This window comes from Mesoplodon bidens (assembly GCF_964165515.1).
Source record: "Mesoplodon bidens genome assembly, chromosome: 1".
NCBI classification, from domain to species: Eukaryota; Metazoa; Chordata; class Mammalia; order Artiodactyla; family Ziphiidae; genus Mesoplodon; species Mesoplodon bidens.
The window spans coordinates 8,623,810-8,637,129 of NC_138176.1; the positions used below are offsets into that span (position 1 = coordinate 8,623,810).

Consider the following 13,320-nt stretch of genomic DNA (forward strand, 5'->3'; position numbering starts at 1 on the left):
TCAGTCAGAAGCAGGGCTCCGCCCCCCCGACACTTTACTCCTCGGAACCCTGGGGACCTGGGTTCCTCATTCATAGCTCCTGAAATAGGATCATGGTCAGGTTGAGGAAAGGTCTGTCTGGCCGGTGGGGAACCCGTGTCTGATGTGGAGCCAGGGACGGGGTAGGGGTCAGGAGAGCTGGAGACTAGGCTTCGGGCTCTGATTTGCTTTAGGACCTTGGGCCGACCCTTTCTCATCGTGGGTCACGGTTCCCCAACCTGTAAAACGGCTCGAGGTTCCTTCTAGATGGAAACTCCTTTGAGTCTCTGGGGAAGCAAGCGCCCAGCACTGGCCGGCTTCGGGAGTGCGGGCAAAGGGGGAGGTTTGGAGACAGCTGCTGGGGTGGAGGGGGCCCCCAACACCCGGCTCCAAGGGCCGGCCACCGCGGGGTCGGCCGGAAAGGGAGGGAGGAGGGAAGGGCGGGGCCGGCCCCCCTGCGCCCGCCCCGCGTCTGGGCGCGCCCCTGCCCGCCCCGGCCCGGCCCAGCCCAGCCCGGCCCAGCCCAGCCCAGCCCTGAGAGCGGGTCACACGCGCCGCCGGCCGGCCGCCTCCGCGTCCCGTGCGCCCCGCTGTTGAGGCCGGCGCCCCTGCCCTGCGCCGCTGTCCGCGCCCGCCGCCCGCCCGGCGCTCCCGGCGACCGTGACCCTGCCCCGGGCGCGGGGAGGAGCGGGCATGGCCCGCCGGGGGGCCGCCGCGCTGGCGCTGGCTCTCGCGCTGCTGGCGGTGGCCCTGGCCGGGGCCGCGGCCCAGGGCGCAGCCGTCGAGGGCCCCGACTACTACGTGCAAGAGATTTGGAGCCGGGAGCCTTACTACGCGCGCCTGGAGCCCGAGCCCTTCTCGCCGCCGCTGCCCGCGGGGCCCGGGGAGGAGGAGCGGAAGCTGCGCACGTCCGAGCCCAGGCCGCCCAAGAAGGCGACCAAGCCCAAGAAAGCTCCCAAGAGGGAGAAGTTGGCTCCGGAGACGCCTCCGCCAGGTAGGTAACTTTCTGCGCTGCGCGGCCCGAGGGGGCGCCCGTGGCTGTGCGCCTGTCCCGGCGGTGGCCGCCGGGTCTGAGGCGACCGCTGGCTTCGCTGTCCGTGTGTCTGGGATGAGAGACCCGTGAACCTCCCCATCGCTGCCCCCCACCCCCTTCCTAGGCAGTGCACTGCGCATCCCGCGGGCCGCTCCGAGCGCCCTGGAACTTAAACCTGACTGGCGGTCCCCTCTCAGGTAGAAACAGGCTGTGCAGTTGGGAAGCTGGTCCCAATGCCCCAAGTTTGAAATTTCCTGGGCAAAGGATCTTTCTGCCGGACACTTCTTCCTCCTCTGCCTACTTTTACAGTCTTCTCCCAGGACGTTTTCTTGAGAGTGAATTTCCTATTTGGCGATGTGACTACTTGGTCTGTTTTGGCACCTTGGCCTTCTGGGGAGAGCTCAGCGGCGGGCCTTTCCCCAGGCAGGTTCCCCTCTCGGCTCCCTCCCTCCCACTTTCCGTGGGTCCCTTGAATCCTCTGTCCAGTAGGGGCAGGATGGCAGAGCCTCTGTCGGGGAGCCTTGGGCTGCAGCTGGACTCCTGTGCCGAAGGAGGAGGGGTTGGGGAAGCCCAGTGGCGCCTGAAGCCGGCCGTCTCTCCCAGCCTTCTCAGTTGCATCCCCACTTTGTGCCTGCCCCGTCTTGGGGACATGACTTCCATTTGGTTTCTTACACTCCTTGAGAAGGGGGACTTTCTCTGCATTGTCCCAAATGTTCTTTGCTCAAATTGCAGAGGGTTGCGGTCCTAGTATTTAAAGATTGAGGAGTGAGGCAGGATTGTGGCCAAATTCTCCGGCCTTGTAACGGTCTTCCTTGAAAGGAGATACATGCCAGTGGCACCATTACACAGCTCCTGGCATGAAAGGCATCACCTTTGTTTGGTTAAACTGTTCACAAAAGGTAGCAGCGAGGCAGTGGGGAAGGAGCGCGGATGGCGGCCCAGAACTCTCGAGTGTGTGGGCCCATCTCAGCAGCTCCTTTCCACTTACCTGGAGGGGGAGTCCTGCCATATTTCAGTTTGTGGGCGGCTCTGTACATCTGCAGGCAGTTCTGTGAGTTGTGTAACCCTGAAGAGAACCATCCGGAATTCCCTATATTTTCTGGGGAATTATGAACATTAAGATTTGTAAAAACCATACTGGTTTAGTAACAGGAATAGGAGTGGGAAAAGACACTCGTATGTGTAGACCATCCGCTGCGACTTTATTTAGGAGATTTATGGACAGCCGTCTCATTCATTCTTTCAGGGGTTCTGAGGGGTGGGTATTCTTGTGACTTGACAGATGAGGAAACTGAGGCTCTGACCACGTAGGCAAGCTGCTTAGGGTCACTCGCTGGCGTGGGAGATTTGGAAGCCCTCCTCCTGTGCTTTTAACTCAAGACCTTTTTTGTTTGGTAGTTTGAATCAAGCTGGCATGTGTTTTTGTTTTTTTAGTATCTGCTACGTGGTTAGCACAGCACTGGGCATGGTGGGGGGAGGTGGGTGGGAGACACATTTGTTAGGTTCTGGTGTTTACTGGGGGGACGGCAAGGGGAGCATGGAAGAAGCCCCAGACCGAGAGTCTGAGGACTGCACTTAACGCCCGGGTCTGGGGCTCAGCACTCAGCTTCCCGGACCTCAGCATCTTTATCCGCCCAAGACGACTAGTGCCTGCTACCTTACTTGTCAGCTGTTTGATGAGCTTTTCAACAAAAGCTTGCAGTGTGTCAGCTCGTGGTTGTGCTAGCCCTTCTGTGAGTTCTTCATAATTCTGCAGGTCCTTACGGAGAACCTTTCCAACATCAGGTGCTGGGGGAGGTCCTGGGGGAGGGGAGCGCAAGACAGCCCCGGCCCCACCCTCCTGGAACGCACCAAAGTTGGCGGCTTGGAGAAGGTTATTGCAGGTGTGTTGAGGGCTGCGTTGCTGATTCCCCAAAATAAAAACAGGGCCCTGGAAATTCCAGAGACTCAGCTTCTGGAGGGCTGCCTCCAGGCCTCCTGCCTGGAGTGTGTGTTTCTAATAAATTGTGTGGGGCTTTTCAGAGCTCCCCGACTCTGACAAACAAAGTGTGACCTTGGTCAAATACTTTCAAGTCTGTTCTCCCCATCCCGCCTTTTTGGGCACTTGACCACTGGAACCTTTTACCCTGGACCCCAAGTGGGGGAGCTTGGTTAAGACTTGACTTTGATGAGGGGGGGTCAGTGATAGTTTGTGCAGTGAAATTGCAGTAAGAGGAGATGAGTTTGCCCCCCTTAAGGGGTGGCTTGACATATGTACTGCTCGTGATATAATAGAAGCATTCGTTTCTGTTTGTCGTGAACTTCTGGACTGGGTAGATGGTGGCTGCTACATACCAGGCACTGTCTAGACACTGAGGTGGGAGTGAGAGGTTAGATTTAGAGAAGAAAAAGAATGTGAAAGCATATATAATTACTCATTGAAAAGTCTGTCATGTGCTTTGTCTTTGCAGATGATGAAATATTTTCCAGATAGCTGGTATCTTGCATAAAGCCTGGGCTCAAGGGAAGATGGAAGGCAGATGTTCTGTGCATCAGGGTCTAGGAGGGAGTCTTGTCTGAATCCCATAGGAAGGTTTACTTAAGGAGCCAAGGGCGTTGGGGATTTGATCTTGGTGTGAGTTTGACTTTGCCCCTTGACTGTTCTTTCATGCTACCACAGAAATGTGCAATGGATGTCATGGGCTGACATTCTCCTGGAAGTGGCTTGGACAGCTGAATCCTTTGGTTAATTGAGAGCGTTGCATTTTTCCACGAGTGGCTGACAGATTCCGGAGAAGTAGAGCCCTGATATGCTGAATAGGTGGAATCTTAAATTTTTTTTTAAGTTTTTATTTGGAAATAATTATAGACTCACAGGAAATTGCAGAAATAGTGCAGAGAGATCCTGTGTACCAGGGGTCCCCAGTACTGGGCCGTGGCCTGTTAGGAACCGGGCTGCACAGCAGGAGGTGAGCGGCGGGCGATCGAGCGAAGCTTCATCTGTATTTGCAGCCGCTCCCCATCGCTCACGTCACCGCCTGAGCTCCGCCTCCTGTCAGATCAGGGTGGCGTTAGATTCTCACAGGGGCGCGAGCCCTACTGTGAACTGTGCAACCGAGGGATCTAGGCTGCGCGCTCCTTATGAGAATCTAACGCCTGATGATCCGAGGTGGAGCTGAGGCAGTGATGCTAGGGGAGCGGCTGCAAATACAGATCGTCATTAGCTGAGAGGTTTGACTGCACAGAGACCATAACAAATCAATGGCTTGCAGACTCATCAAAACACTTTCAGAGAGTGGCAAGTGAAAACAAGCTCAGGGCTCCCACTGATTCTGCATTATGGTGAGTTGTATAATTATTTCATTATATAGTACAAGGTAATAATAATAGAAATAAAGTGCACAATAAGTGTAATGCGCTTGAATCATCCTGAAACCATCCCCCCACCCCCCGTCTGTGGAAGAATTGTCTTCCATGAAACTGGTCCCTGATGCCAAAAAGGTTGGGGACCGCTGCTGTATACTCTTTTCCCAGCTTCCCCCAATGATAACATCTTTTAGAACTACAGTAAAGGATTTCTTAACCTTGGCAGTCTTGACATTTTGGGGCCAATTGTGTGTGTGTGTGTGTGTGCGTGTGTGTCTCGGGGCGAAGGCTGTCTTGTGCGTTGTAGGATGTTTAGCAGCATCCCTGGCCTTGACCCACTAGATGCTGGTAGCACCCTCCCCCGAGTTGTGACAACTAAAATGTCTCTAGACATTGTCACGTCACCAGTTGGTTGAGAATCACTGCTATATAAAATATCAAAGTAGGAAATTGACCTTGGTACAATACTTTTAACTTTTAGGTTACATTCCCTGGTTTTCACATGTACTCATTTGTGTGTGTGTGTGTGTGTGTGTGTGTGTGTGTGTTTCTCTGCATTGTCTCACATCTGTGGATTCATGGAACCATCACCACCATCAGGATACAGAGCTGTGAGAGCCTTTTCCGCGGTGGAGTGGGACTCAGTATCATCACATTTCTGAGGCCCTCGTCGTGAACATCAGAAACTCCCAGAATTTTAGAACTTCAAGGAACCTAAGTGTTCATTGCATGCAAGTTCTTGTTTATTGCAAGATTCCGACAGTGGGCTGCTCGGTGTTAAAAAATGATTAAAGAAGACACTTTAGGTGATATAGACTTTTTTTTAACACTTTCATGAAATGGACAGTCTCCTGTGGAGAATGGCAAAATGGGGCAGGAGGCAGGAAGCTTTTATAGGACAGAGAATAAAGAACAAGGAAGAAGGACATAGAAAACATCTGGTTGGCTGGGGTGACACCGTCCACTTTGTTTGGGGTGAGAAGAGCCAGAGTTGGCTTGGCATTGGGGAATTGGCTAGCTATTTCTGACTAAGAGGAGATTGTTAGGAACAGGAAGCTTGTCTAAGTTTTGTTTCCTGATGTGGCACCCCGGGTAAGAGCAACTCCATCTTGGGCCTGGCAGTTTACTTTTTAAAAATTATTTATTTTATTTTTGGCTGTGTTGGGTCTTTGTTGCTGCACCCAGGTTTTTCTCTAGTTGTGGCGAGCGGGGGCCACTCTTCACCACGGTGCACGGGCCTCTCACTGCAGTGGCCTCTCCTGCTGTGGAGCACGGGCTCCAGGCGCACGGGCCTCAGCAGTTGTGGCATGTGGGCTCCAGAGCGCAGCCTCAGCAGTTGTGGTGCACGGGCTTAGCTGCTCTACGGCACGTGGGATCCTCCTGGATCAGGGCTCGAACCCGTGTCGCCTGCATTGGCAGGCGAATTCCCAACCACTGCGCCACCAGGGAAGCCCCTGGAAGTTTACTTCAACACCAGTCTTGGCTCACACGTTTCCACTGATGGATGCACACCACCTTGCGAGGTTGCTTATCCATTGGGTAAATAGTACTGACTGCTAGAATGTTCTTCTTCACAGGGACCTGGCAAGCTGCTTCTCTCTAATTCCATTTATTCAGCTGTTTCTAGCCAAATTCAATATTTTCTAGATCCCTGCAGTTGGAATGCTTTGAGGTCCAAAGAATGAGTCTCCTGGCCCCAGTTTTCATCATCCCAGGGTGAAGAGTGAGACGAGGGACCACATTCTGGGCATGGGAGTGGATTTGGGGTGTACTTCTCATGTCATCTCCAAATTGGTTTGGAGCCGTAGTTTTTGTAGAGAAAAAAATGGAACAGAGAAGTAAACCATAGTTATATAACTGATTTGCCTTTTCCCTCCCAAGTGGTAGTAAGAAACAAACAAGTTAATAAACAAGACTCTTAATAGGTGATCTGAAGCTGTTTTGTTCTCCCCCCTCCACGGGGTTAGAAGTAGCCTTTAACTTTTGGGTTCCTGCTTGTTTGTTGCTTTCTTCAAGGACTGGGGAGCATGCGCCTCTGCTGGAATACACGCCCGCCTGCATTGCACCCATGGTTTTGGTCCACGGTCTTGAGTCCATGGAATTCTCAGAGTGGGCAGTGAGCCATGTTTGTTCGTCTATCTGTGCCCCGAACTGGAGAGTGTGCACTTTGTACTGTGTTGCCCCGGCTTGGGGCGGGGAGGCGGGGTGGGGGGGCGGCGGGCAGGCGGCGATAATCAAAGAGTTGTTATTTGAGCATATTTGGTTGTAAACAAAGCCCTTTCTGTTATGCGCTGCCAGCTGGTTGCTGGAAAGAGCTTCACTTTTAAGCTTTTGCTGCAACACTCTTCAGGGCGTCTTGCAAGGGTTGGCCTTCAGATGGAAATGTCTTCTGCTGGGCAAAGCTGGCGTGTGAGGATTAGATGAATGTGTTTGTAAATATTTCACTATATATTTTAAAAGCAATCACAAGGCTATCAGCACACCTAAACAAATAACAAGAAATCTTTATATCATGGTATTATATGTTCTCTTGAAGAGTTAAATCCGGAGTGTTTGGTCCAACTCCCTACAAAATTCCAAGGGAAAGGACTTTTTATAAAAAAGGTCTTCTCATGTACATCAGCAAGCAGCTTTCTAAGACACCACATCTGTTTCCAAAATGCTTTCCAAAGTCAGCTACTCACACTGGTAGATCTCCTCTCGACTGTGCCCATGGTTCCAGAAACCAGGGTTTGTGCGTGGATAATGAACGGACAGACACTTGCGTGTTTGGGGAAGCTGGGTTGGATGCTGTGGTTCTTGAAAATAGCCATCGCGTTTCCTGCGTGCCCCGAGCATCCCTGGCTGCCAGACCTCACGGTGGATGGTGCCTTCAGTTCCATGGCAACAGCAGCCTGGGCCCTGGAACCTGGCCACGCCACGCGGCATGCAGGATCTTAGTTCCTGACCCCGTGCACCCCGCAGTGGAAGCGTGAACTCTTAACCACTGGACTGCCAGGGAAGTCCCTTGGAACCTGGATTATTGAGGTGGGGGTCTCCGCTGGATGTCCGAGGTGGCCAGGGAGCCTGAGCTCTCAGGCTTTGCGCCTCCAGCAACGGCTCTGCCTTCTGTGGCCTTCTGAGGTCCCTGCCCCCATCGCTGCTTTTCTGGGATCATGCAACCCATAAAACTGGGGTGGCTTTGGATGGCTACGGGAAGGGCTAGTGTTCGTAACTGGCTGGGATCCCATCGACGACTGATCTGGGTATCGTAGGATGGTCAGAGCCACATGAGACACTTTCAAATGCTCATTTAAGACTCTAGATTTTTATGGAATACTTGATCCATGAGAGGCACATGTAAGGGTTTGGCATAGTTTTTTCAGGATTCAGAGAGATTCAAAATCTGGCTCTGCCACTCATGGGCACGTGTGACATCTTCACGCCTTGAATTCCTCACTGTGACCGGGGAATAATAATAATGATAATGATAATAAGCTTCCCAAGGTGGTGTGAGGTTAGAAGGTCGATGCACAGCCTCGCAGTCTTTCGAGGGACAGGTCAGAGGCAGCTTCTACCCAGTGTCCTCAGGTTCCCCAGCTACGTTGAGTCCTGATGGGTCCCGCTTAGCAGTGCAGCCCAGGTTATTGGCGTTTCCTTCTCTGAGTCTCACTCCCTCCACTTCTTCATTTGTGCTTCATGAAATCACCTCTCACATTCACTCCTGCCTCCAAGGCCTTGTCTCAGGCTGGTTCCAGGCAGAACCCAAACGGAGACCAGCAAGTACCAGCAGTGCCCCCTGCAGGGCTGGCACACCCCACCTACTGTGGTTACCGGGGTATCTCTTTAAAGGCTAAGGGCTTCTTGCTTGGTTGCAGGTCAGGAAGGTGGCTGCTGCTGCACAGAGGCTGGGTGTGGCTTTGCCTTATGCCCTGGGGACCCTGGTGGAGGCCAAGTCTTCTGCACAAGACCAAGGTCTTTCTTCTGCACAGAAGGCCAGCCCAGAGGAGGACACAGTCCGATCAGCTAGTTTCCCAGGAAAGACACAGCCGAGCAGGAGGAGGGGAGGGCTTTTGATTGACTGATTGATCGATTGACTTTGATCCAGCCCTGGTAAAAAAGTACTTAGAAAATTGCACTGGGGCTTCCATCTCCAGCCCAGACCATTCAGGTCACTGATGGACGGAAGCAGGCACGTCCTTCAGCCACTCAGCCCCTTTTTTTCAGGCTTCACCTGATCCCTGGGAAACCTCTTTCTTTTTCTTTTTTTTTTTTTTTTGCGGTACGTGGGTCTCTCACCGTTGTGGCCTCTCCCGTTGCGGAGCACAGGCTCTGGACACGCAGGCTCAGCAGCCATGGCTCACGGGCCCAGCCGCTCTGCGGCATGTGGGATCTTCCTGGACCGGGGCACGAACCCGTGTCCCCTGCATCGGCAGGCGGACTCTCAACCACTGCGCCACCAGGGAAGCCCTGGGAAACCTCTTTCTGCCAGGAGCTTGACTGTCTCAGATTTGGGAACTGGATAAGGACACAGGCTGTCCCCTCCCTGTGTCATGATCCTTTTCTCGCCAACACACACAGGGAGCACGAGTTTCTGATTTTATTTATTTATTTTTTGGGCTGCTCCGTGCAGCCTGCAGGATCTTAGTTCCCCGACCAGGGATCAAACCCACACCACCTACAGTGGAAACCTGGAGTCTTAACCACTGGACCGCCAGGGAAGTCCCAGGAGCACAGGTTTCTAACCGCGTTTGTTTCGGCTTTTCACGTTCACCTGCAAGGTCCTCCTTGGTCCCATGGTGTTTGAGAAAAGCGGAATTATTGTCTGTCCCGGTGCCGCGAGGCTGCCTCTCTGGGGGAGCTCCCAAGACCCTGCAGTGGCTTGGTTTCCCGCATGGCCTTCCTCTTCATGCGGGTTCCCTCACAAGAGCCAGGCAAGCAGCTTTGGGCGGGGCTGCGTCCTTCACGAGACGGAGTGCAGGTGCCAGAGGGCTGGAATTTCTTGGGAAAATGCAAATATGCAGCAAAGAATTTTTTCGGATTCTGGGGTTGCTACTGTAAGCTCCTAGTATAGAGAGGGGAAAAAATAGTTTCCTGTCAATCAAGAAGCATGATATTTATCACCATGGACCAGAATAGAATATGTGGCCTGCATTGGCAATTCAGTTTGCTACTCTTAAGAAATTCAGTTTTGTCACGCAGCCCAGATGGAGATGTTGATTTGGTCCTGGCTCCTTCTCTGTACATTATTTCCACTTCACTCTTTCTGTCATCTGTACAGACCATGTGCTGCCTTTCTTGCTGTAAGAGAAAAAGGGGCAGGGAAGGGCCTAGGCCTGGCGTCAGGCTCCTGCTCTGCTTCCTCCTGGCTCAGTCCGTGACCTTGGGTGGGTCTCTTGTCCTCTGAGCCTCCGTGCCCCCCTCTGTAGAATAATGTTCATAGCAAGCTTCCTGCCCTCGATGGGTATTTGCCAAGATCGAATGTTTTAGTCTGTGTGAAAATGCCTTGTAAATTGTGCCTCATGCGCCACGTGTTGGCTGTTACTCTTCCAGCAACGGGGATGGTGCTTTGTGACGGTGGGGACTTGGGACTAATAGGAAGGGTGAGAAGGTGGAGGCCGTCTTTTATTCAGAGGTCACTGCAGGTCAGGCACGGCCCTCAGTGCTTTGACGTATGTCATCTCTTTCCTCTCCGTAACTTCCACCGAGGCAGGTACCATGTCTCCTTATTTCACTGATGAGGGGAATTAGCATAGGAGGGGTGAGGTGGGTCCCCCGAGGCCACACATGGTTGGTGCGGTGGCAGAACCTGACCACCTGGGGCTGGAACCAGATCTGTAGGTACATGTCCTGGAAGTGTAGCTTCCCTAGAGAAGGTGGCAGGTGCCCTGCCTGTTTTCTCTGTCCCTTTGCCACTCCCTGCGGGGAATCTGTTCCCCAGTTTGGTCTCAGGGGTGATAGCACATCTGCCTCACATCTGGGCCATTATTGGATTCCCAGAGCTGAGTACAGGGCGTGGGTCCAGCCCAGGGGAGTGAGGCTGAGGGTGTTCGTGGGGCCGTGTCCTCTGACTGTGTCTCCCATGCTGCCCGTGGAGGCCCCGTAGAGGTTGCCCGGGCAGAGGGAAGGCCTGCAATGAATGGCCGGCTTCCAGGGAGGGGTTGGATGGCTTTTTCCTCTCATATTTTGTAAAACTTTTGCTTCCCTTAACATACTATCTTTCTGCCAAATCAGACGCTTGATTCTCAAAAGTTATGGCACCCAATTTTCCAAACAGTCAAGATTTTTACAGACCCTCGATCAGGCTCTTTCAGAAGTCACCTTTGGAGGTCACCGGGCTCACATTCCTGCCCACAAAAATGAGACAGATGCCGAGGTGACATTAGGCTGATGTCATCAGATGCACTCAGATTGGCAGTCTTCCTCCTCTGGCCTTTCTGAATGTTTTGGTTTATTGATTTCCTTGACCCGAGGAGGACATTTAATTCTGTGATTTTTTTAAAATTTTTTAGCTTACATGAAAAATGAAAGATATGCCCAGCAGGTATCACCCAAGAATATGATGGAGAGAGGACTGCCTGTGGCTGGGCCCAGTGCACCCTTGAATTTTTTGAAGATTTTCTTGATACATTTTTTTTTTTTTTTTTTTGGTGACTGTAGAACTATCTGAAATGATTTCATTAATTGGCACAATCCACTAGATGTTTTTGGTATTTCAACTTGCTTTTTAAAATCCAAGCTGCCTATCTTTCTCCATAGACCTTCCCTTCCTCTTGTTGTCTCATTGGTCATCTACTGACTCACGGTCATTCATGATCATTTGTTCCTCACAGACTTAACCAGACTCTGGAGGGAGGGCAGTGAGCAAAACCAGACACAGTTCCTGCCCCCATGAACAGAACGACATACGTTACATGTGTTTGATAATGCTACACAGGACGGGTGTGCAGAGCCATAGTGGGGGCTGCTGACACCACACCCAGGTCCTCGCTTCCCACTGGCACACCCATCCCACAGCTGCTGGGGCTTGGCTGTGATGGCTCACAGCTGCTCCCCTCTCTGGAGCATGATCCTTGGAAGGCGACAACTCCCACCACCCCACACACACCCCTCCCCCGCAGTAGATCAGTCTGTAGCCAGAGGTGAACCAGCATAGGAAAAGGTCTCAAGGTGGGGCAACACTGTGCAGTTCCAGCTCCAGAGCTCCCCATGGGATCTGGCAGAGTTAGACTCTGCCTGGGAACACAGCCTAGCTTAGCTCCTTCCTCTGCCTCATCTTGCTTCCTTCCTTCTTTTCTCCTTGGAGCCCTCCCTCAGTACATCACCTGCACCAAACCCCTGCCTCAGGCTCCACACAGGGGCAACTTGACCAAAGACAGGTGCTCTCAGAGCCCATCCAAGGAGACATTGATGTAGGTGGGGAGTTGAAGAAAACCATCTCAAAGAGGGCATGGCCGAGCTTGGATTTGCAAGATCAACAGGAGTTAAATAGATGGAGAGTGAATGGAAGGATATTGCAGGAGGAGGCACGGCACATGCCGAGTTCTGGTGGGCAGGAACGATGAACTGCGGGCTGAGAGGAAGCCAGTGTCTGTGGAGCAGAGAGAGAGTCCAGTGTGAGAGGAAGCTGGACGGGCCCGCGGGGCACGAGCAGGCAGACTCCCTGGGCTCCGGGAAGGAGTTCCTCCAGTTGGTGGGCAGCATCCTCACACCTCCAGGTACCCAGCCGGGGCCTTGGAGAGTTAGGTGGGAGGAGCCCAGCATGGCAGGAAATCTTACCCCGGGGTCAGAGGTCTGGAGTTCAGCTCCATCTTATCCATTAGACGTGGTGTCACTTTTGGAGCCCCAGGGAGGGTCCGAGGTACTCCACAGGACATTTTGCGGTCTTAGAACGGTAACCACCTGCAAGTGTGCATTGTGTTTATTAGGAGTGGTTATTCCCCTGGGTGTTCACAATAACACACTTCCTTTCCTTTAACCACCGGCCTTTCTTTTAACCGGGAAGGCAGAGGGTAGAGACGGCTGCTTTGCAGGAGAAGATGGCTGAGTCCTCACCAGCCTGGGATGATTCTGACATATGTGACAGTAAAGGCATCTCTCTCTCTCTCTCTTTTCTTTTTAGGTAAAAAGAGCAACAGAAAAGGCGTGAAAACCAAGAGCTCTGAGAAGGCTGCCGGTGATGATCACAGGGTCCCTGTGGCCCGTGACGCTGTCAGAGAGGGTGAGTGAGGCCCCTGCTGCATCACCGGCCCTGGGAGGGCGCAGACCCCGGCGCAGCAGCCGAGTCCTGAGCACGGGTCTGCCTGGGGTCTGCTGCCCCTTCTGGACCATCCGTACAGGGGTGAGAACACTCACGGGCTCTGTCTTCTGCTGCGCACAGTAACCCACAGCCAGATTTTCCCCATCAGCTTGACTAAGGTCATTTCTGAATTTCCTGGAGCTCTTGGCTGCCTTCCCTGCCCTCCCCCCTCCCCCCTCAAAGACAACATCATTTCCTTTCTTGTGGGGCCTCGTAGCTGCCCACAGCCTTGTGTGTGCATTTCTTGTCTCCCAGACGAACCCAGGGCCTCCAGTGTCAGAGGTCAAGTCTTCTACTTGCAAAGCATGTAATGCTGGGCCTGGCACTTTACAATCATGCGAAAATACCGGTCCTTTAAGTACTCACCTTAGGATGGTCAAAGCCATTCGTTCTAGACTCATGGACAAACTCTGACCCACTAGCTAGAGCTATTACTATGATTATTAACTATTACAATTACCTTTATCGTTCTCTCTCTTACTCTAAAGTAGGGTATCTGGGATGACATTTGTGCCGATATTAGTAATAGTGAACGTGTATTAAGCACTTACGCCCTCAGTAACTGCCAAGCACTGGGCCTCACGCTTCACAGCTCCTGACGCCCCTCTGAGTATTGTGGGTATTATTATTGTCATCACCATCATCG

At 52.7% G+C, this 13,320-nt stretch overlaps 1 protein-coding gene across 3 annotated transcripts in view; it reads left to right on the forward strand.

The window, feature by feature from the left end:
- Positions 1-541: 541 nt before the first annotated feature.
- The window catches only part of CPXM2 (carboxypeptidase X, M14 family member 2), a 128,007-nt gene continuing 115,228 nt past the window's right edge, over positions 542-13,320 (forward strand). Inside the window, exons 1-2 of one of the 3 annotated variants that reach the window (XM_081249621.1) lie at positions 542-1,012; positions 12,498-12,596. In XM_081249621.1, the coding sequence (XP_081105747.1) occupies positions 712-1,012; positions 12,498-12,596 (400 nt within the window). In that variant the 5' untranslated portion in view covers positions 542-711. The remainder of the gene's footprint in view (positions 1,013-12,497; positions 12,597-13,320) is intronic. The other 2 variants (XM_081249622.1, XM_081249620.1) reach the window with 2 other exon arrangements.